This window comes from Salmo trutta, chromosome 1, assembly GCF_901001165.1.
Source record: "Salmo trutta chromosome 1, fSalTru1.1, whole genome shotgun sequence".
In the NCBI taxonomy this organism is placed as follows: domain Eukaryota; kingdom Metazoa; phylum Chordata; class Actinopteri; order Salmoniformes; family Salmonidae; genus Salmo; species Salmo trutta.
Window position 1 is genome coordinate 59,487,182 of NC_042957.1, and position 23,162 is coordinate 59,510,343.

General features: G+C 41.8%; 1 protein-coding gene across 50 annotated transcripts in view; it reads left to right on the top strand.

The window, feature by feature from the left end:
- The window catches only part of LOC115203122 (myosin-binding protein C, fast-type), a 47,300-nt gene that overhangs the window by 7,422 nt on the left and 16,716 nt on the right, over positions 1–23,162 (top strand). The window contains exons 2-14 of one of the 50 annotated variants that reach the window (XM_029767516.1): positions 8,227–8,247; positions 8,709–8,744; positions 8,863–8,868; positions 8,998–9,018; positions 11,122–11,142; positions 11,451–11,468; positions 17,199–17,219; positions 18,664–18,684; positions 19,032–19,046; positions 19,739–19,813; positions 19,968–20,116; positions 20,281–20,398; positions 20,645–20,693. In XM_029767516.1, coding sequence (XP_029623376.1) covers positions 8,227–8,247; positions 8,709–8,744; positions 8,863–8,868; positions 8,998–9,018; positions 11,122–11,142; positions 11,451–11,468; positions 17,199–17,219; positions 18,664–18,684; positions 19,032–19,046; positions 19,739–19,813; positions 19,968–20,116; positions 20,281–20,398; positions 20,645–20,693 — 571 coding nt within the window. Of the gene's footprint in view, positions 1–8,226; positions 8,248–8,708; positions 8,745–8,862; positions 8,869–8,997; positions 9,019–11,121; positions 11,143–11,450; positions 11,469–17,198; positions 17,220–18,663; positions 18,685–19,031; positions 19,047–19,738; positions 19,814–19,967; positions 20,117–20,280; positions 20,399–20,644; positions 20,694–23,162 lie in introns of those variants that run through there. The other 49 variants (XM_029767525.1, XM_029767557.1, XM_029767605.1 and 46 more) reach the window with 49 other exon arrangements.

A 23,162-nucleotide genomic window follows, 5' to 3' on the forward strand; every position in this document is an offset into this window, starting at 1 on the left:
AATATAAATCTCCTCTTTGAGTCCTTATGTGAATATGCCCGCTTGGTGCTATAGTTGAATATATTTTGGAAAATGTGAAAATGCCTGCATTATATACAGGTTGATGTTTATTTTCATGAATCTTGCCCCGTATGCAGAACTGAGCTTTTTCCACTAGATGGGCCAGCTGCAAAGTCAAAATAGTCTGTATCATAAAAATGAATGAAAATAAAAAATGAGATTTTATGTCTTAATTTAAGGTTAGAGTTAGGCATTAAGGTTAGCAGTGTGGTTAAGGTTCGGGTTAGGTTTTGATGACTTTGTGGCTGTGCCAGCTAGTGACCTCACTTCAGAGCTGCCTCCAGGGCAAGATTCATGACAATAAATTCCAACCTGCGTATTATTATAGATAAATAAGCACATGCTGATGTCTAGATAAAGATGACTATTTGTATCACATACTGTATGTACTGTAGGTCATGCACTTAGAAATATAACTACTCATTGAATTACAATACTAGATACAACTACGAACACTAAACATTTGGACTTTATTAGCCCACACAGCTACAAGGAGGTTAGGTTTAGGTCCTCATATTGAAGTTTACAGAGACCCCAACTGATGTATAGAACAATCTTAAAATGATCTACTTTGGTTTAGAAACAAGCATCATGAAACCTCTTAACACAATAAATTAATTTGATTTGGTGAAAATCACCTGTTTGGACCTAACTTGCTTGCCTCTTTTTCCATGTGGTTTCGTCCATGAAATGATGGAAGAAACCCCTTTGGCTCAACTTAACCCACTCTCCCATACTGATATGCAGGATTTTTTGGGGTGTGCAGCATCACATGTGAGTAATGTTATGAGTAATGAGACATGTACAGTGGATTCGGAAAGTATTCAGACCCTTTGACTTTTTCCACATTTTGTTACGTTACAGCTTTATTCTAAAATTGATTAAATTAATTGTTTTCCTAATCACTCTACACACAATATCCCATAATGACAAAGCAAAAACTGTTTTTTTTAGAAATGTTTCCAAAAGTATTACAAATAAAAACAGAAACCTTATTTACATAAGTGTTCAGACCCTTTGCTATGAGACTCGAAATTGAGCTCAGGTGCATCCTGTTTCCATTGATCATCCTTGAGATGTTTCTTCAACTTGATTGGAGTCCACCTGTGGTAAATTCAAATGATTGGACATGATTTGGAAAGGCACACACCTGTCTATATAAGGTCCCACAGTTGACAGTACATGTCAGAGCAAAAACCAAGCTATGAGGTCGAATGAAGTGTCCGTAGAGCTCCGAGACAGGATTGTGTCGAAGCAAAGATCTGGGAAAGGGTACCAAAACATTTCTGCAGCATTGAAGATCCCCAAGAACACAGTAGCCTCCATATTTCTTAAATTGAAGACGTTTGGAACCACCAAGACTCTTCCTAGAGCTGGTCGCCCGGCCAAACTGAGCAATCAATGGAGAAGGACCTTTGTCAGGGAGGTGACCAAGAACCCGATGGTCACTCTGACAGAGTTCCTCTGTGGAGATGGGAGAACCTTCCAGAAGGACAACCATCTCTGCAGCACTCCACTAATCAGGCTTTTATGGTAGAGTGGCCAGACCGAAGCCACTCCTCAGTAAAAGGCATGATAGCCTGCTTGGAGTTTGCCAAAAAGCACCTAAAGGACTGTCAGACCATGAGAAACAAGATTGTCTGGTCTGATGAAACCAAGATTCAACTCTTTGGCCTGAATGCCAAGCTTCACGTCTGGAGGAAACCTGGCACCTTCACTACAGTGAAGCATGGTGGTGGCAGCATCATGCTGTGGGGATGTTTTTCTGCGGCAGGGACTGGGAGACTAGTCCGGATCAAGGGAAAGATGAACGGAGCAAAGTACAGAGTACAAAGTACTTTGTCATTATGGGGTATTGTGTGTACATTGATTGGAGAAAATAAAATTTGAATACGTTTTAGAATAAGGCTGTAACCTAAACATTTTTGGAAAAAGGGAAGGGGTCTGAATACTTTCTGAATGCACTGTATGTCACACGTATATCACACGTCTATAGGTTGTAGATATCTCTGTGGTGTTGTGAGGGTCACCAAGCGCCATTAACACAACATGTTGCCTTTAACTCACGGTTGTAGACGTGTTAAAGTGTCACGCCCTCTCCCCCTCCCTGGCGCTCGAAGGCACCAGGCTCCCCAGCATTACGCACTCCTGTCACCATCATTACGCACACCTGCCTTCCCCCGTCATGCGCATCAGCAATTATTGGACTCAATCACCTGTGTCATTACCTCCCTTATATCTGTCTGTCCCAAGCTCTGTTCCCTGGTTCAGGATTAATGTTCCTATGTCATTGTGTTACCCGTGTGCTGACGCTGTTCCTGTCTTGTTCCATTTCTGTTCCTCATTAAATGTTCAACTCCCCGTACCTGCTTCTCTACTCCAGCGTCGGCCCCTACATTAAAGAGCCTATAGGTAGGTATTTCAGAAGCCCTCTAACATTGGCTTAAGGGAAAGGAATCCTCACCAAGCATACTGTAGATGCATTACAGCAAGCCTAAAATATATAACTCTAATGGTAATATAAAACAAACATGTTATTTTCAAGACCCAGGACACAATATATACATTGTGACCTGGGTCAGTGACGAAATTAGCGAACACTTCAAAGATTAAGCCTTTGAAAGTGATGTATAAAATGAGGCCACACGTGGCAGTAGACTGTCTATGGCATACTGCTACTGTATCTGAGGGAGGAGAAGCACACAGAGAGAATGAAGAGGGGGGAAAGGTCAAGAGAGATTAAGAACATTCCATTGAGGTTACCCTTCAAAAAGAGAGAGAGAGAGAGGGAGAAGTAGAGGGGGAGAGAGCTGAGAGAGTATAGAAATACTCAGGCTACCTGGTACGAATGTTGAAAGATTCTGTATATTTTGAGAAAGAATATGATATCCTTAATCCATATAACCCTGTGAGTGAAGACGTGCACTTTCATTTACTGTATAGCATAGTTCAAAAACCAAATGTCCCCCCATGCATTTCCATTTCTTATTGAATGGTAAAGAACTTGCCATTTTGATTTGTCCCTGATAACCTCTTAGGGATCCCTTAACTCCCATTCCCGCTCGGATCCCGTTAACGGGATTGATTTGAAATAATAGAGCTTAACTTCTTGTTAATCCAGCCACTGTGTCAGATTTCAAAAAGGCTTTACGGCGAAAGCAGACCATGCGATTATCGGAGGACAGCACCCCGCATACAAACACATGAAAATCAGATTTCAACCAGGCAGGTGCGCGACAAAAGTCAGAAATAGCAATATAATTAATGCCTTACCTTTGAAGATCTTCTTCTGTTGGCACTCCAAAATGTCCCAGAAACATCACAAATGGTCCTTTTGTTCGATAATGTCCTTCTTTATGTCCCAAAAATGTCCATTTATTTGGCGCGTTTGATTCAGAAATACACCGGTTTCAACTCGCCCAACATGCCTACAAAGTATCTAATAAGTTACCTGCAAACTTGGTCCAAACATTTCAAACAACTTTCCTAATCCAACCTTAGGTATCCTAAAACGTAAATAAACGATACAATTTAAGACGGAATGAACTGTTTCTAATACCAGAAAAAACAACGTCAAGCGCATTCCATGTCGCGTGCACCAAAAGACTTGAGTCCATCTGAGTGACACATGGAAAGAACATGACTTCTTCTTCATTTCTCAAAAGAAAAACATCAACCAATTTCTAAAGACTGTTGACATCTAGTGGAAGCCATAGGAACTGCAACCAGATTACTATTAAAAAGGGCTTCCCATAGAAAACTAATGGAAACACATTGACCTCAAAACATTTTTTCCATGGATGGATTGTGCTCGGGGTTTTGCCTGCCAAATCAGTTCTGTTATACTCACAGACATTATTCAAACAGTTTTAGAAACTTCAGAGTGTTTTCTATCCAAATCTACCAATTATAGCTTTTATATAATCTACTAATAATATGCATATCCTAGCTTCTGGGCCTGAGTAGCAGGCAATTTACTTTGGGCACGCTTTTCATCCGGAAGTGAAAATACTGCCCCCTAGCCCAAAGAGGTTTTAATCTGTAAATCTCAAATGATGATGATAATATAATATGATGGATTTTTCCCAAAAAGATGCAGCACCACTTTTCAGAGCAGTGAGGCTGAGGCATGAATATAGAGAAGAAACTGTTCTATATTCTCCGTCATATATATATATATATATATATATAGACATATACACACACACACACACACACACACACACACACACACACACACACACACACACACACACACATACAGTTGAAGTTGGAAGTTTACATACACCTTAGCCAAATACATTTATTTTAAGAATGTGAAATGTCAGAATAATAGTAGAGAGAATGATTGATTTATTTCAGCTTTTATTTCTTTCATCACATTCCCAGTGGGTCAGAAGTTTACTTACTCTCAATTTGTATTTGGTAGCATTGCCTTTAAATTGTTTAACTTGGGTCAAACGTTTCGGGTAGCCTTCCACAAGCTTCCCACAATAAGTTGGGTGAATTTTGGCCCATTCCTCCTGACAGAGCTGGTGTAACTGAGTCAGGTTTGTAGGCCTCCTTGCTCGCACACGCTTTTTCAGTTCTGCCCACAAATGTTCTATAGGATGAGGTAAGGCCTTTGTGATGGCCACTCCAATACCTTGACTTTGTTGTCCTTAAGTCATTTTGCCACAACATTGAAAGTATGCTTGGGGTCATTGTCCATTTGGAAGTCCCATTTGCGACCAAGCTTTAACTTCCTGACTGATGTCTTGAGATGTTGCTTCAATATATCCACATAATTTTCCATCCTCATGATGCCATCTATTTTGTGAAGTGCACCAGTCCCTCCTGCAGCAAAGCACCCCCACAACATGATGCTTCCCCCCCGCCCCATGCTTCAGTGTTGGGATGGTGTTCTTCGGCTTGCAAGCCTCCCCCTTTTTCCTCCAAACATAACGATGGTCATTATGGCCAAACAGTTCAATTTTGTTTCATCAGACCAGAGGACATTTCTCCAAAAAGTACGATCTTTGTCCCTATGTGCAGTTGCAAACCGTAGTCTGGCTGTTTTATGGCGGTTTTGGAGCAGTGGCTTCTTCCTTGCTGAGCGGCCTTTCAGGTTATGTCGACATAGGACTCATTTTACTGTGGATATAGATACTTTGTACCTGTTTTCTCCAGCGTCTTCACAGGGTCCTTTGCTGTTGTTCTGGGATTGATTTGCACTTTTCGCAGCAAAGTACGTTCATCTCTAGGAGACAGAACACATCTCCTTCCTGAGCGGTATGGCGGCTGCGTGGTCCCATGGTGTTTATACTTGCGTACTATTGTTTGTACAGATGAACGTGGTATCTTCAGGCGTTTGGAAATTGCTCCCAGGGATGAACCAGACTTGTGGAGGTCTACCAATTTTTTTCTGAGGTCTTGGCTGATTTGTTTTGTTTTTCCCATGATGTCAAGCAAAGAGGCACTGAATTTGAAGGTAGGCCTTGAAATACGTCCACAGGTACACCTCCAATTGACTCTAACGTTGTCAATTAGCCTATCAGAAGCTTCTAAAGCCATGGCATAATTTTCTGGAATTTTTCAAGCTGTTTAAAGGCATAGTCAACTTAGTGTATGTGAACTTCTGACCCACTGGAATTGTGATACAGTGAATTATAAGTGAAATAATCTGTCTGTTAACAATTGTTGGAAAAATTACTTGTGACATGCACAAAGTAGATATCCTAACCGACTTGCCAAAACTATAGTTTGTTAACAAGAAATTTGTGGAGTGGTTGAAAAACGAGTTTTAATGACTCCAAAATAAGTGTATGTAAACTTCCGATTTCAACTGTGTATATATAGCACCTGACAGCGTCTTGATATGCCACACCTGTCAGGTGGATGGACTATCTTGGCAAAGGAGAAATGCTCAGTAACAGGGATGTAAACTGATTTGTGCACAAAATTGGAGATATATAATCTTTTTGTGCATATGGATCATTTCTGGGATCTTTTATTCATGGGACCAACATAATTTGGGACCAACACTTTACATGTTGCATTTATAATTTTGTTCAGTATATATTTAGAGGAAGGCTTGACAGTGATGGGGCAGCTTGGGTAGAGAAATTGAGGAAATCAAACACTGGTTCATCAACTATCTCACAGGATATTTGTTAAATATACACCATGGTATCCATCTCTCCCATGACTAAATCTGATGGAGCTGACCCTCAAGCCCTCAACTGAACACTTCTCACCATATCTGACCCCTGATGGCCTTTCTCATTTACCTCTCCCTCTAGCTCCTTCTCACTTTCTCTCATTTCTCGCTCTCTTCTCTTCTCTCGCTCTCATCTTTTCTCTCTGTCTCTGTCATTTTGTCTGTCTCTCTCTCTCACACTCTATCTCTCTCTCTCTCTGACTTAACACTGTACTTAGAACTTTTGGTATGAGTACGGCAGATAGACAGACACTGAGCCGGCCTGTGATAGAGAGAGTGCTGACAGGTCGTAACCAGAGAGAAGCCTTGGCCAAACTGGGCTGAAGGAGAGAAGGGGTTGGGTGTTGGTCTAACCAAAATTCCGGCCTGTTTTTATAGTATCCTAAGGCATCTTATTTAGCAATGGAATCTAGGGATGGTCTCATCTATCAATTTCTGCTATCATACATTTTCATGGGAATCTGAACAGGGGATTTGACTCGTAACCACCGTTCTGGAACATACTGTAGTATAGGGACAGGATTTGTCATTTTGATTGCTGACTTCTACACTGTTGTCACAGAAGAGACCATGCAGTGATAGTCACTACATGTTCCAGATCTCTCCTGTGCTTCACAACAGCCACTCATCCTGTGTCATGATGGGTGGTTAAACAAATGCTTTGTGCCAGCTTAGGACACAAGGCCTTGTCATCGGGGCTTACCGTCTCTTGGCATGTGCTCAATGGTGCATAACACCCATCCCAGTCAACAATAGTGGACTGAGCAGCGAATGGAGCACCAGAACTTCACTGACCCACTTACCTTCCATCTATGGACTGGGCCTGCTAAAAAAGGCACAGAACCTGGGCTAAAGAAGGCATTTAATGCCCTGCGCGTCAAAGAACCCCCCGAGACCTAAGACAGTGGGTGTTGCCAGGGATAAAACTAGATGTGCTGAGAACGTTAACATATTGCTGCCTGAAAAACAAACCTTTTCAAAAATAGACGTGTCGGCTGCTCAGTATGCCAACACTGAGAGCACAGCCAGGGTCATTCACCACAACCAGAGTGTCAAGGCCAAGGCTGAAATCTCAGAATCGCAGTTCGGTTCCTGGGACAATAGTTCTGCAAAGTCAGTTGTGATTGATCAGATGGAGATGGTTCGGGAGACTTGGTTGATGTTCTACATTCTGTGGTTGGGTAGTTTAATGGATTTAGCTGACTACAAATCCCAAGGCACTGAGACTATTTATGTTATCACTTTAACAGGTGCTCTGAACAAGGACACTGTCTGTACAAATTATAGCTTTGGATGACAGATCCATGTGTCCTGCCAGTTTGAGCCAGAGATCATTACCGTTACTGTGATGTTCAGTTTGTTTTTCAGTAACTAAGTCTTAATCTCTACATTCATTAGGCACCCTTGTGGAGGTATTGTTTATCACAGATATCAGTACTTTGATGGTCTTAAACCCTATCAAAAGCATCGTAGTCTTGAGGCTGCGTTCTTTGATATTTTTCAGTCACATTATTCTTCATGAACCTTGACTTCGGTGATGTCATTTACAAAATAGCGTCCAACACTCTACTCAGAAAATTGGATGCAGTCTATCACAGTGCCATCCGTTTTGTCACCAAAGCCCCATATACTACCCACCACTGCGACCTGTATGCTCTTGTTGGCTGGCCCTCACTTCATATTCGTCGCCAAACCCACTGGCTCCAGGTCATCTATAAGTCTTTGCTAGGTAAAGCCCCGCCTTATCTCAGCTCACTGGTCACCATGGCAGCACCCACCCATAGCACACGCTCCAGCAGGTATATCTCACTGGTCACCCCCAAAGCCAATTCCTTTGTGGCTGTGCCAGCTAGTGACTACATGGCAGAGCTGCCTCCAGTACATGAGTCATCCCAATGAATGCCAACCTTTTTTCTATATACAGTGTACTTACTTTGACTCCAATTCCAATACTCTTTCTTTGCCAGAGGCAGAGCCTGAAGAAATTGGTAAGAACTGCACAAAGCAAGGTTGAGTGAATGTGCAACTCCTCTGTGGTTACATTACAATATGTATTTGTTTATCGTATGAACTTATGTGTCTACATACCGGTATAATATTGTATGTACAATGTACATGGGAATGCATTAATGTATCAACATTCTGAATTTACACTACAGTGCTGTGTGCAGGCGTGGATTATGCATATCTAGACTTGTGCATTCAAATCATTTGTGAATGTTTGTATGTATGCATGTTTGCACAGTGTGAAGTCAAATATTGGTAATTCACAGTGGTGATTATTTTATATTATATTAACTATATTGTAAGTTTAATGGTCCATGATGTTTTCGAGATGGTATGGTTGGAATCTAACCTTTGCTCTCTATACAGAACCTCTACATACAACTGATGAAAACATATGTCACTTAGTTATTCATTATTGTATATGTTTGTCCTTTAATTGTAGCTGCCAAGACAGATAAGGCTGCAGCAGCACCTGCTGGTGAGTCCACTCATAACAAATGGATGACAAATACTTTTACATGAAATACTTCAATGAATGGTTAGGCCTATACTAAAATCAATGTCTGATTCAATTTTTCTCCTCTTTTTTTTTACAGATAAGGGTGGGTGAGAACAGGACGTGTGTGCGTGTTAACTTGTGTCCCTTTGTGTGTGTTTGTGTTAGTCAGTAGGGCATAATCATCCCCTCATCATTCCAATGTAATGTCGGTTAACTGTTTTCCCTCACTCAGCGAAGCCAGCGGAGGATCATGGTAAGGCCTCTAAGACCAATCACAGAAGTAGCTTTCTGTGGGGATGAGACTGAGAGTGGCCATGCATGATTCTCACCACGCACCATGACAGTGTTGATCAGATAGAACGACAATACACTTAGGGCTTCACACGTTTATATTCACGCCTATCACAATTTCCTACTGGTTTAAGCATGACAAAGCAGACTATATTCATTTAAATGAAATATTAGTCATTATTCTTCTGATTCTTACTGGGTTTTTTTTATTACCTGAGATAACAGGTCACCAATCAGTTGGTAAGAACTACCTATGTTAAGGTTGAGGTGATGTTTGTTATGTGGGTTATTTTGGCACTGGAGTGTGTTTCTGGGTGCGTGTGTGTATCTGGGTGTGCGTGTGTGTATGGGGTGTGTGTGGTGTGTGAGTGTGTTTATTATTTATTTTGTGTGTTTACGCTGTAAAAAGAAAATCTGTTGGTTCAACGTACATTTGTAAAACAACCAGCTGCAGTAGGATTGTGAGTTTGCTCAACAAACTCACAACAAAAAACAATTGTACGTTGAATCAACATCTTTTTGTTACAGTGTATACATACATGCATATGTGGAGGATTGTTCACGAAACGTTTCGGATGTGTATTTCCTTGTACTCAGTGTGTGAGTTTGTGTGAGTGTCTGCTACTGCAGTATACCACCTTTATTACACACTTACTCCACACTGAAATCTTCTCATTTTAGTGGCAGAGGCCCAGCCTGCTGAAGAGGGTTAGAGCTGTTCTGTCTGATGTGTCATTTGTGTCGGTGTATGTATTGTATGTGGAAGTGTGCAGGTATAGGTTTTTGTCCGTGTTGTATGTTTGTGTCTGTTTTTGTACGTATGTGTGTGTGTGTGTGTGCGTGTGACTGTGTGTACATAATGCTAGCTCCAGTACGAACTTAAGTCCAGTACCTCCTACTGAAATCCATTTGTGTGTATTAATAGAGGCCCAGCCTGCTATAGAGGGGAACAGTTTGTGACTGAATGTATTACTTAAATATGTGTATGCAGCACGAGCACATAGGTTGGGCGTGTGTACACGGTAAGTTTGCATATATTGTGAGAGTGTTGTATGTGTACACCGAGCATCATGTCCGCTCTATTCAACAATGAAGTCCAGTCGTCCTCCCTGATAGCCCTGTTTATCTTTACTGACAGAAGCCGAACCTGCTGTAGAGCGTAAGAGCTGTTCTGGCTTAATATGGTCCTTCAATGTATAACACACACAGCATTAAGTTGAAGTCAGTGTGTTATCTACGGTTCATCAGAGAGATGGTGGAGGCATTTGCTTGTGGGTATACGAGTAGTTTATGTGTGTGTGAGAGTGTATATGTACATGTACGATCTTAATTTGAGCCAGATTGCTACAGCAGGAAAATAATCCTGCAGTAACTGGAAATGTGAATTATTATGTTGATTATAATTCATGGATATTTGTTGTAGGGATACATTTTACATTTGACGTTTTAAAGTGGAAATTACAAACTTTAGAAGCCTTTTTAGACCTTGAATACACTACATGTTTGCATTTCCTGCTGTGCAGGAAAATTCTGATCAACAAAAGAGTGGTCAAATTAAGAACCTACATCTGTATGCATACTGCATTGATGCTAGCTTTGGTACAGACTCAGATCATTTGGTACAGTCCAGTTCATATCACTGAAATTCTGTCATTGTATTGACAGTGGTCGAACCTGTTACGGAGGGTAAGAGCTTTTCTGGCTAAATGTGTTAGTTGTGTCTGTGTACCCTATGTGTTTGTGTATGTGTGAGTTCATATTGCATCATGTAAGGCAGCTCTACTCAGCATTTAAGTCCGGTTCCTTAAACCCTGTTATTTATATTGGGTAAGAGCTTTTCTGGCTGAATGTGATACTTACGTGAGTGTATGCAATGTATGAAGATAGCATTCTGTATGAACAGGTGTGTGTGTGTGTGTGTGTGTGTGTGTGTGTGTGTGTGTGTGTGTGTGTGTGTGTGTGTGTGTGTGTGTGTGTGTGTGTGTGTGTGTGTGTGTAAATCATGCCATATTTACTAAGTAATTACTCAAGTTCCTCTTCTAAAAGCCCTTCGTTTTCTTGGCAGAAGCCTGGTCTGCTATAGAGGGTAAGAGCTTTTCTGGCCTAACATGTCACTTGTACGGAATGTGTGTGTGTGTGTGAATGCTTACAAGGTGCAATACTACTTATTCAGTTCAACCCCCAAAACCAGCCTGCTGTAGAGGGTAAGTGCTTCTCTAGCTGAATGTGTTACTTGTATGTGTGCGCATACTGTTATGTGGAAGTGTACCTGTATGTGTTTATGTATGTGTGGATAAGGTGCATCATGCTAGCTTTACAAATGGACAAAACTGTTTTTCTTATTCTACTCATGCTCAATTAATTCCCTGCCTAATATCTTATCATTTTCATTAGCAGATGGTGTTAGAGATGGTAAGAGCTTTTCTGGCCTATTGTGTCACTTGTAAAAGTGTGTGTGTGTGTGTGTGTCTGTGTGTGTGTGTGTGTGTGTGTGTGTGTGTGTGTGTGTGTGTGTGTGTGTGTGTGTGTGTTTGTGTGCAGGACCGGCTTTAGCCTGTTGGGGGCCCTGAGTGAGATTTTGGCTAACAAAATCAATGGGGATTAAGACCCCGACTGAGTTTGTTTTTGGGGGGGTTGGGGGCCCCCTAGCGGCCTGAGGCCGTAAGTGACCGCTTATGTCTGGAGCCGGCCCTGTTTGTGTGTGCAAGTTGCATCATGCTAACATTAAAATCATATAATTTTAATTAACAGAGGCCCAGCCTGCTCCAAAGGATAAGCTTTTCTGTCTGGATGTGTTAATTGTACAGAGTGGGTGTGCAATGTGCATCAAGCTAGCATTACTAGTCATGTTAGTGAATGTGTGTGTGCGTGTGCGTGTGTGTGCCTACTATTATGTGGAAGTGTACCTGTGGGATTGTATGTATGGGTGTCTGGTGCATCATGCTAGCATTACTAAGTTATTTCACCCCCTGCCTAATATGTTATCATTTTCTGTTATAGATGGCCTAACATGTCAGTGGTATAGAGTGTGTGTGTGCGTGTGTGTGTGTGAGTGGTGTGTTTGTCTTTTTAAAATGCGTGCCTCATGCTTAACAACTCTTGTTAGTTAAATGTATCCCCTAAATCCTCATGATCTTTTATTAACAGAGGCACAACCTGCTACTGAGGCTAAGATGTTTTCTGGTCTAACATGTCACTTGTGAATAATGTGTGTGGGAGAGTGTGTGCGTTCGTGCGTTTGTGTTAGTCTGTGTACGTACAATGTGCAACATGCTAGCATAATCACTGTGTTAGTTCAATCATCTGCTAAAATATTGTATTATCAGAGGCCCAGCCTGCAACATTAACACAGGCCCAGCCTGCAACATTAACACAGGCCCAGCCTGCAACATTAACACAGGCCCAGCCTGCAACATTAACACAGGCCCAGCCTGCAACATTAACACAGGTCCAGCCTGCAACATTAACACAGGCCCAGCCTGCAACTTTAACACAGGTCCAGCCTGCAACATTAACACAGGTCCAGCCTGCAACATTAACACAGGCCCAGCCTGCAACTTTAACACAGGTCCAGCCTGCAACATTAACACAGGCCCAGCCTGCAACTTTAACACAGGTCCAGCCTGCAACATTGACACAGGCCCAGCCGCAACATTAACACAGGCCCAGCCGCAACATTAACACAGGCCCAGCCTGCAACATTAACACAGGCCCAGCCTGTAACATTAACACAGGCCCAGCCTGTAACATTAACACAGGCCCAGCCGCCACATTAACACAGGCCCAGCCGCAACATTAACACAGGCCCAGCCTGCAACATTAACACAGCCCAGCCTGTAACATTAACACAGGCCCAGCCTGTAACATTAACACAGGCCCAGCCTGTAACATTAACACAGGCCCAGCCACAACATTAACACAGGTCCAGCCACAACATTAACACAGGTCCAGCCTGTAACATTAACACAGGCCCAGCCTGTAACATTAACACAGGCCCAGCCTGTAACATTAACACAGGCCCAGCCACAACATTAACACAGGTCCAGCCACAACATTAACACAGGCCCAGCCTGTAACATTAACACAGGCCCAGCCTGTAACATTAACACAGGCCCAGCCTGTAACATTAACACAGGCCCAGCCTGTAACATTAACACAGGCCCAGCCACAACATTAACACAGGCCCAGCCACAACATTAACACAGGTCCAGCCACAACATTAACACAGGTCCAGCCACAACATTAACACAGGTCCAGCCTGTAACATTAACACAGGCCCAGCCACAACAGAGGGTAAGAGCTTTTCAGTCAGTGTGTTAAGCCTTAATTGACACCCTACGCTGTATGCAACTACAATAAGCTAGGCAAAATGGCGATCCTCTATAGTTGCGAAGCTAAAATATGCAGACGTGTGCAGCCCCTCAATTAGAAACTTGATGCAAGTACGCAGGAGGATCGCCATTTTACGTAGCTAATTGCATTCGTAAAGTATTCAGACCCCTTGACTTTTTCAACATTTTGTTACGTTACAGCCATGTTCTAACATTTATTAAGTAAAAATCTACACACAATACCCGATAATGACAAAGCGAAAACAGGTATTTAGAAATTGTTGCAAATTTCTTAAAAAATAAAAAACAGAAATTCCTTATTTACATGAGTATTAAGACCCTTTGTATGAGACTCGAAATTGAGCTCAGGTGCATCCTGTTTCCATTGATCATCCTTGAGATGTTTGTACAACTTGATTGGAGTCCACCTGTGGTAAATTCAATTGATTGGACATGATTTGGAAAGGCACACACTTGTCTATATAAGGTCCAACAGTGCAGTGCATGTCAGAGCAAAAATCAAGCCATGAGGTCGAAGGAATTGTCCGTAGAGCTCCAAGACAGGATTGTGTCGAGGTACAGATCTGGGGAAGGGTACCAAAAAATGTCTGCTGCATTGAAGTTCCACAAGAACACAGTGGCCTCCATCATTCTTAATTGGAAGAAGTTTGGAACTACCAAGACTCTTCCTAGAGCTAGCCACCCGGGCCAAACTGAGCAATCGGGGGAGAAGAACCCAATAGTCACTCTGACAGAGCTCCAGAGTTCCTCTGTGGAGATGGGAGAAACTTCCAGAAGGACAACCATCTCTGCAGCACTTCACCAATCAGGCCTTTATGGTAGAGTGGCCAGACGGAAGCCACTCATTAGTAAAAGGCACATGACAGGCAGCTTGGAGTTCGCCAAAAGGCACCTAAAGGACTCTCACACCACGAGAAACAAGATTGTCTGGTCTGATGAAACCAAGATTGAACTCTTTGGTCTGAATGCCATGCGTCATGTCTGGAGGAAACCTGGCACCGCTCATCACCTGGCCAATACCATACCTACGGTGAAGCATGGTGGTGGCAGCATCATGCTGTGGGAATGTTTTTTAGCGGCAGGGACAGGGAGACTAGTCAAGATCGAGGGAAAGATGAACAGAGCAAAGTACAGAGAGATCCTTGATGAAAACCTGCTCAGGACCTCAGACTGGGGCGAAGGTTCACCTTCCAACAGGACAACAACCCTAAGCACACAGCCAAGACAACGCAGCAGTGGCATCGGGAGAAGTCTCTGAATGTCCTTGAGTGTCCCAGCCAGAGCCCGGACTTGAACCTGATCGAACATCTCTGGAGAGACTTGAAAATAGTTGTGCAGCGATGTTCCCCATCCAACCTGACAGAGCTTGAGAGGATCTGCAGAGAAGAATGGGAGAAACTCCCCAAATACAGGTGTGCCAAGCTTGTAGCGTCATACCCAAGAAGACTTGAGGCTGTAATCGCTGCCAAAGGTGCTTCAACAAAATACTGAGTAAAGGATCTGAATACTTATGTAAATGTAATATTTCAGTTTTTTTTAATAAATTTTCAAACATTTCTAAAAACCTTTTTTTGCTTATGTAAATGTGATCTTTCAGTGTTTTATTTTTAAAACATTTTTGCATTTTCATTATAGGGTATTGTGTGTAGATTGATGAGGGACAAAAATGATTTAATCCATTTTACAATAAACAATTTAATCCATTTTACGATAAGGCTCTAACGTAAAAAAATATGGAAAAGGTGAAAGGGTCTGAATACATTCCGAATGCACTGTATATTAGCCTTTACTTGTTTGTTTGTATCTTGTATACATATTTGCGGAAGTGTCGTGTGGGTGGGTGGGTGTGGGTATTTCAGTGTGTGCTTCTGCATATATAGCACCAGTGAAAGTTTAGACACACCTACTCATTAATTATTTTAATTTTTTTTCTAAGCGCAAACCAGATATTTTCTACATTGTAGAATAATAGTGAATACATCAAAACTATGAAATAACACATATGGAATCATGTAGTAACCAAAAAAGTGTGAAACAAATCAAAATATATTTTAGATTTTTCAAAGTAGCCGCCATTTGCCCTGATGACAGCTTTGCACACTCTTGGCATTCTCTAAACTGGCTTCATGAGGAATGCTTTTCCAACAGTCTTGGAGGAGTTCCCACATATGCTTAGCACTATTTGGCTGCTTTTCCTTCACTCTGCGGTCCAACTCATCCCAAACTATCTCAATTGGGTTGAGGTCGGGTGATTGTGGAGGCCAGGTCATCTGATGCAGCACTCCGGCGCTCTCCTTCTTGGTAAAATAGTCCTTACACAGCCTGGAGGGATGTCATGGGTCATTGTCCTGTTGAAAACAAATTATAGTCCCACTAAGCGCAAACCAGATGGGATGGCGTATCGCTGCAGAATGCTATGGTAGCCATGTTGGTTAAGTATGCCTTGAATTCTAAATAAATCCCAGACATTGTCACCATTAAAGCACTCCCACACCATCACACCTCCTCCCCATGCTTCACGGTGGGAACCACACATGTGGAGATCATCCGTTCACCTACTCTGCGTCTCACAAAGACATGGTGGTTAGAACCAAAAATCTCAAATTTGGCCTCATCAGACCAAAGGACAGATTTCCACCAGTCTAATGTCCATTGCTTGTGTTTTTTGGCTCAAGCAAGTCTCTTCTTATTATTGTTGTCCTTTTGTAGTGGTTTCTTTGCAGCAATTCGACCATGAAGGCCTGATTCACGCAGTCTCCTCTGAACAGTTGATGTTGAGATGTGTCTGTTAAATGCATCTGAAGTGCATTTAACTCTAATGAACTTATCCTCTGCAGCAGAGGTAACTCTGGGTCTTCTTTTCCTGTGGCGGTCCTCATGAGAGCCAATTTTATCATAGCGCTTGATGGTTTTTGCGACTGTTCTTGAAATTTTCTGCATTGGCTGACCTTTATGCCTTAAAGTAATGATGGACTGTCATTTCTCTTTGCTTATTTGAGCTGTTCTTGCCATAATATGGAGTTGGTATTTTACCAAATAGGGCTATCTTCTGTATACCACCCCTACCTTGTCACAACATAACTGATTGGCTCAAACGCATTAAGAAGTTAAAAGTTAATTTGTGGAATTATTTTTCTAAGGCACACCTGTTAATTTAAATGCATTCCAGGTGAATATCTCATGAAGCTGGTTGAGATAATGCTAAGAGTGTGCAAAGCTGTCATCAAGGCAAAGAGTGGATACTTTGAAGAATCTGAAATATAATATATCACTTTTTTGGTTACTACATGATTCCATATGTGCTATTTCATAGTTTGATGTCTTCACTATTATTCTGCAATGTAGAAAATAGTAAAAATAAATGAAAGCCCTTGAATGAGTAGGTGTGTTCAAACTTTTGACTGGTACTGTATATATTAGCATTCTCCTCATACTTAACCATAAAACCTTTTACTTTCTTTTATCAGAGGTGAAGCACCCTGAGACAAGGAAGGGTACTGTAACAAAAAGGATTGTAGTGCAGTGACTGTATGAATGCACAAATGTATCAATGCATTCTGCATTTGTGTGTATTTGTATGAACCAGCATGTATGCCAGTGTCATCATGGGTAAGCCTATATATTTTTATATGTCTTGTTTTTATGATCTAGTATTTCATATATTCATATATCCACAACTTTTTTCTCCGGTCACAGACTCCGTACACAGAGACAGTATATTTGGTTGTTGTTTAACCCTTCGCTGTCCGCAGTACTAATGTCTATGTACCAATTGTTTCTTTTCATTCAGAGGGAAGTGAGTGCAGAGATGGTAAGGAAAGGAAACAATACACAACTCCCCCTCTGTGTTTGTGTGTTCTTATGCTTCCCTGCTTCCTGTCAATCACCTGGTTAACGTGCATGTCTGTCAGTCTCAGTCACGGCACGGTGTGTTGGTGACCTGAGTGTCCGTCACGGTGGACTGACAAACGGAGACTACTGAATCCTGGGATTGCTCTGGCGATGGCCTTCATAGTCTGACTGTAGCAGTACAGACCATTGTAGATGGCAGTCAGTAATGGAAGAGATCCTGCAGGCCTATTTTATGGGTTTATGGATACTGTATCATTTATGTAGAGATCTTTAGGAATCATCTGTTGAGGAGTTAGACCCAGAAAATCAGTCTGACAGATAGTTGTGATATCAGCGCCGACTGATACTAATTACTAGAGATCAGCGGTGAGTTTCCCAAAAACATAAAGATCATATTGGCAAAATGGCATAAAATCATCATTTTTCTATTGCTTATGAATGGACTTAAGATGATCTTTAGTGCTAAATATGATATTAATGTTTTGGGGAAACTCACCCCTGATCTGTTGAGATTAAACATTATATGATACAGTATCATGGTTTCGCCAAAGCATCCAAGTGAAGGAATTGTATTAAACATCAAATGACCTTGACTTGAAATTGATGCAGAGTGAAAACGTAATCTAAATTACAAATGACAAAATGATATATACTGTATATATTTACTCTGGGTATATATTGTGACCTGTGTGTATGTGTGCACTTACTAAGGTAATGGTTTAATAGAAGGATAAGTTGATGATAAGTTTTGCTGTTTTGTTGAGTTAGTTCAAATACTGTTCCTGCACAATACCATATCCCTTATCATTAATCACTGTATTGCAAAAGATGTTGATATGAAATATCAAGGTATTATCTGTTCCTGAAGTGTTACAGTAATAATGAATTAAGTGATATTTACCTACAGTATTATTTCCCATAATACGCATTATCCCCCAAAATGACCTTACAGAAGAATTGTTATGGTTTTGATGGTTGCCGGTTCTGCTGTTCCATTTGAGGTGTTTATCGCTGCACTCCCAACCTCTCACAGTTTCAAACCGCAGCGACTTTCCAATGTGAGAGTGAAATGGTGTAAAGAGCTGAAGGAAAAGTGTCCCTTGGGTGCTGGTCCAGGATCAGCTTGACCTATTCACATTCTTACTGAAATGATTTAAATCACATTAGAGAACTGAGCCTGGATCTGTGCACAGGGGTCACTTGATTCCAATCAAATTAACTGAGCCCATAAAAGCAGAGAGAGGAGCATAGGCGGTGTGACTCTGAGTTTATGGAGGTGCATGACCTCACTTGATTCCTGACCCTTGTTCCATTCTCTCGACAAACTTTTCACCCAATCGATTGGTCAATTGATATGGCTTTTTACCTGCTTCTCTATGCTTATAAACTCTCTTTTTCCATAGAGCTCTTGTCAGATTCAGAAGGTGAGAGAACAAATAAATTGTGTTCCGTTTGCACCGATAATAATTCCCCTAAATTCTCAATAATAATAATAGTAATGATGAGTACAGTGTCACCAACTGGTTTGAATTTGACGACTGAGGAAATAACTCATTACCGTCTAGTTTTTACCTCCATTTTGAAAAGAAAGGAAATGTTCATCCAAGTTAGAGAGGGAAGAGAGAGACGTTAAGTGTGTGTGTGAGAGAGCACCTGCAGGTCAGGTTTTCATGGCTGCTCAGTAAACGCTCATCTTTCAGATTACAGTAAAGATACTACAGCTAATGTGTTCCCCGCTGTGTTTCTCTCTCTCTCTTTCTCCCTGATACAGAATTGCCCGATGATGGTAAGACAAACAAATACTTGAGCTTGTATTTGTCTATCTGCTGACACAAAACAATGCAATCCTTTTTTTGAAAAGGAGGGAGCACGCAAAGGAACAGGAGCCAGCAGTCATGCTTTGATAATATCACAACATTAAAGAGCTATATTTACTTTTGTCAAAGTGGGAGAAGACTAGTGGAAAGAGATGGATAAACACGTCTTCAGATGTGTTTTTAGTTCCTTGTTCATTCCCAGGTGGGCTTACCTTACTGCTGTTAAAGGCCCTCTTCTGGTGTTGACTAGACGCTTGGATACTGACCCTCAGATAAATACAAGACTAATGTCATGTGACATGATTTCTCATGATCATCCATTAGAATAGTGGAGACATTTCAGGGAGTGGAAACACATGCTGCAGCACTTTTCTCTGTCTTTGAGAAAAGCTGTTGCTAAATGTGGATACAAGAAGTCTCAATAAGTCACAGGGTGAACAAAGACAAGCTTTACCTCTGACCTTTGATCTTGCTGCCTAGTAGACAAAATATCAATAAATTAATGGTATTTATAAACAAAGGTTACGTGCTTTGGTCTAATATTTGGTTTTCTGTCTCTATTTGTCTGTTCACTGATGTTGTTGTGTCTATGATGTCTGATGAGCAGTCATCCATGACCTTATTCTAACCCCTGACCTCTATGACCTCTCCCTACTTTTAGAGACTGTCCCAGGGGGGCAGTCCGAGCTGACCGGACTATTTGTAGAGAGGCCAGAGAGCACTACAGTAATCAAAGGTGAGACCCCTTCCCTCTTCCCCCTCTCTGAGACATACTGTAACACTCTGAAGTTTGGATTGACACTCACATACGGATCATGCATAAGAACCCTAAAAACACCATTATCCAGAGGTCAGAATTGCTGATTGCTGATGTAAATTGTGGGTGGCAGGGAAGAACGTCACATTTGTGGCTAAAGTGGACTCATCTGACCTGCTGAGGAAGCCCAACATGAAATGGCTGAAAGGGAAGTGGCTGGACCTGGGCAGCAAGGCTGGCAAGCACGTACAGTTTAAAGAGGCCTATGACAGGAACTCCAAGGTGTGTGTGTGTGTGTTACTGTTTTCACATTCTCTCAAATCTGCACAAGTGAAAGTCTACTGTACATCTGTGTTACTCTTTTGTGTGTGTACCGTGTGTGTACTGTGTGTGTGCGTGTATATATTGTAAAGGTGTATGTCTTCCTCTCTCACTATCTCAACCAGGTCTACACATATGAGATGAGCATCATCAAAGTAGTGGAAGGAGACGCAGGTGGCTACCGCTGTGAGGTCACCTCCAAAGACAAGTGTGACAGCTGTACATTTGAAGTCACAGTGGAAGGTGGGTCCCTCCCAGGCCATCATTGTCAGCCATTTAGTCATGTATCTGTCACTTAACCTGTGGTCAGTGCGTTAGTCGGTAAGTCATTCAATATTTGATACAGAATGTATAATGTATAATGATAAAGCAGGTAGTGTATATGTGTTTCAGTGTCAGTACTCAGTCCATTATTCATCCTGATTTTTCAACTGTCTGTCAGTTAGTCCAGTGTTCCTCTCACCGTTCCCTCCCTCTGTCATGTTTCAGCCGTACAAGAGGAGCAGCCCGCCAACATCCTGGATGCCTTCAAGCGATCGTGAGTGTCACTGTCAGGCTGGTTCCATTCAACATATCATCTGTCTTTCTCTCCCACCTCACACATGTTGGTTATTCTCTCTATCTTTGCCTCCGGGCATCTGTCCCACTCTGTGAGTATATCTTCCCCTGACTGTCTTTCTGGCTCCCATATCTGTGTTTGTAGGTGTCTATGGTATATTTGTGTCAGTCATGTTGTATATGTGCGTTTTGGCTTCACTGTATGTCTGTCATTGTACTATACATCTGCCTTTTCTTTACGTCTTTATCTGTGCATTCATGTCTATTTGTGTCTCTTTGACTTACTGGTGTGTCTCTGTGACTTACTGGTGTGTCTCTTTGACTTACTGGTGTGTCTGTGACTTACTGGTGTGTCTCTGTGACTTACTGGTGTGTCTCTGTGACTTACTGGTGTGTCTCTGTGACTTACTGGTGTGTCTCTGTGACTTACTGGTGTGTCTCTGTGACTTACTGATGTGTCTCTGTGACTTACTGGTGTGTCTCTGTGACTTACTGGTGTGTCTCTGTGACTTACTGATGTGTCTCTGTGACTTACTGGTGTGTCTCTGTGACTTACTGATGTGTCTCTGTGACTTACTGGTGTGTCTCTGTGACTTACTGGTGTGTCTCTGTGACTTACTGGTGTGTCTCTGTGACTTACTGGTGTGTCTCTGTGACTTACTGGTGTGTCTCTGTGACTTACTGGTGTGTCTCTGTGACTTACTGGTGTGTCTCTGTGACTTACTGGTGTGCCTCTGTGACTTACTGATGTGTCTCTTTGACTTACTGATGTGTCTCTGTGACTTACTGGTGTGTCTCTGTGACTTACTGGTGTGTCTCTGTGACTTACTGATGTGTCTCTTTGACTTACTGATGTGTCTCTGTGACTTACTGATGTGTCTCTGTGACTTACTGGTGTGTCTCTGTGACTTACTGGTGTGTCTCTGTGACTTACTGGTGTGTCTCTGTGACTTACTGGTGTGTCTCTGTGACTTACTGGTGTGTCTCTGTGACTTACTGGTGTGTCTCTGTGACTAACCTGTATGTTTGTTTGTGTGTTTTTATGTTTCAGTTGTACATTGTGTCCATATGTTTCTATTTCTGTGTCTGTTCACTATGTATATCCCTGTATGTCTGTATCTCTGTATTCGTGTGTCTTCTCTTCCCTGTCTCCAAAGACTTGTGTTTCAATATGTGTGCAGCAGCTCTGTCTCTCGCTGTGAAGCTGTAGAAAATCCCTCTGTGTTTGTTGGCATAGTGCTGCCGCCAGTCAGTTCACTCTAGTTACTGTTTCAAATATGATTTCCTCTCCTAATCAGACAAAAAGACAAAAAAGCAAGGGTAAGAAAGGAAACACAACGTGCAAAGGACCATTTCAGATTGTGTTTTTGTGTTTAGTTTGTTAATTTTGGCTATGAAGAAAAGAAAAAGAGAAAGAAAAGATATGAAAAAATAGATGTGTGAATTAAAGTGTGAAAACCCAAGATGCCAAAAAACCTTCAACACACCAAAGGTTGCTGGATGGGTTAGTGTTGACCTTGCCACAGTATGTGCGTTCTTTGCGTTCCAACTCCCACTGTCAGTAAGTATGGAGAATCCAGTCATTGCGATTCATCCGTGTGTACCCCCATCCTCCTCCTCAGCGATTCCGTGTCTGGCCTTGCTGCCTCTCTGTTATAAGGCAGCCTTGTCCTAAGCTTCTTCCAGAACCTGAATCCATTGTGTGTGTTCAGAATATATTATTTGGGATTCTCTTCCGTGTGCTTCCATATTCCCACCTTTGGAATTCTTCATCTGTCCACTGTGTGTGTTCAGATCTGAAATAGCCAGTGCTTCCCCTCATGTGTTCTTTGTCATGTGAGGCTATTTCTGGTACTGTATGTCTGTCTGAGTGTGGCCCATTGACAAGGCCTCAAGTGGAACTAGTCTATATTTCCCATGGATTACATACATTAGAGATGCAATCATGAGGTGTCATATGTGTGGATCTTTAAGAGAGTGTAAGAAAAGCGCTGTGTGGGTGTGTATCAGCAGTACCTGTGTATATATGTCAATGTACAGCCTTGTACATGTACAGTATATCTGTGTTTGGGTTACATACAGTAACAAATAGAGGTCAATACTGAACGTTCAAATGTGCGAGTGTGTGTGTGTGTGTGTGTGTGTGTGTGTGTGTGTGTGTGTGTGTGTGTGTATATATATACACACACACACTAGTATGCTGTTTTTTATGTCCCATTGAATTTAGGCGGGCAAAGTGTCAGTATGCGCCTTATTGATTCCACTATGCTCTATATGCTCACTCATTACCATCCTGTTTTGTGTTATCAGAGGCATAAAAGGCGCCAAAAAGGGGTAAGACATGGCTACAGACACTGTGCGATACTGTGCAACCACAGTGTACTGTCTGTATATTTGTGTGTATATGGGAATTCCGTCCCTGTTGTTATAACTTTTATATCAATACTAT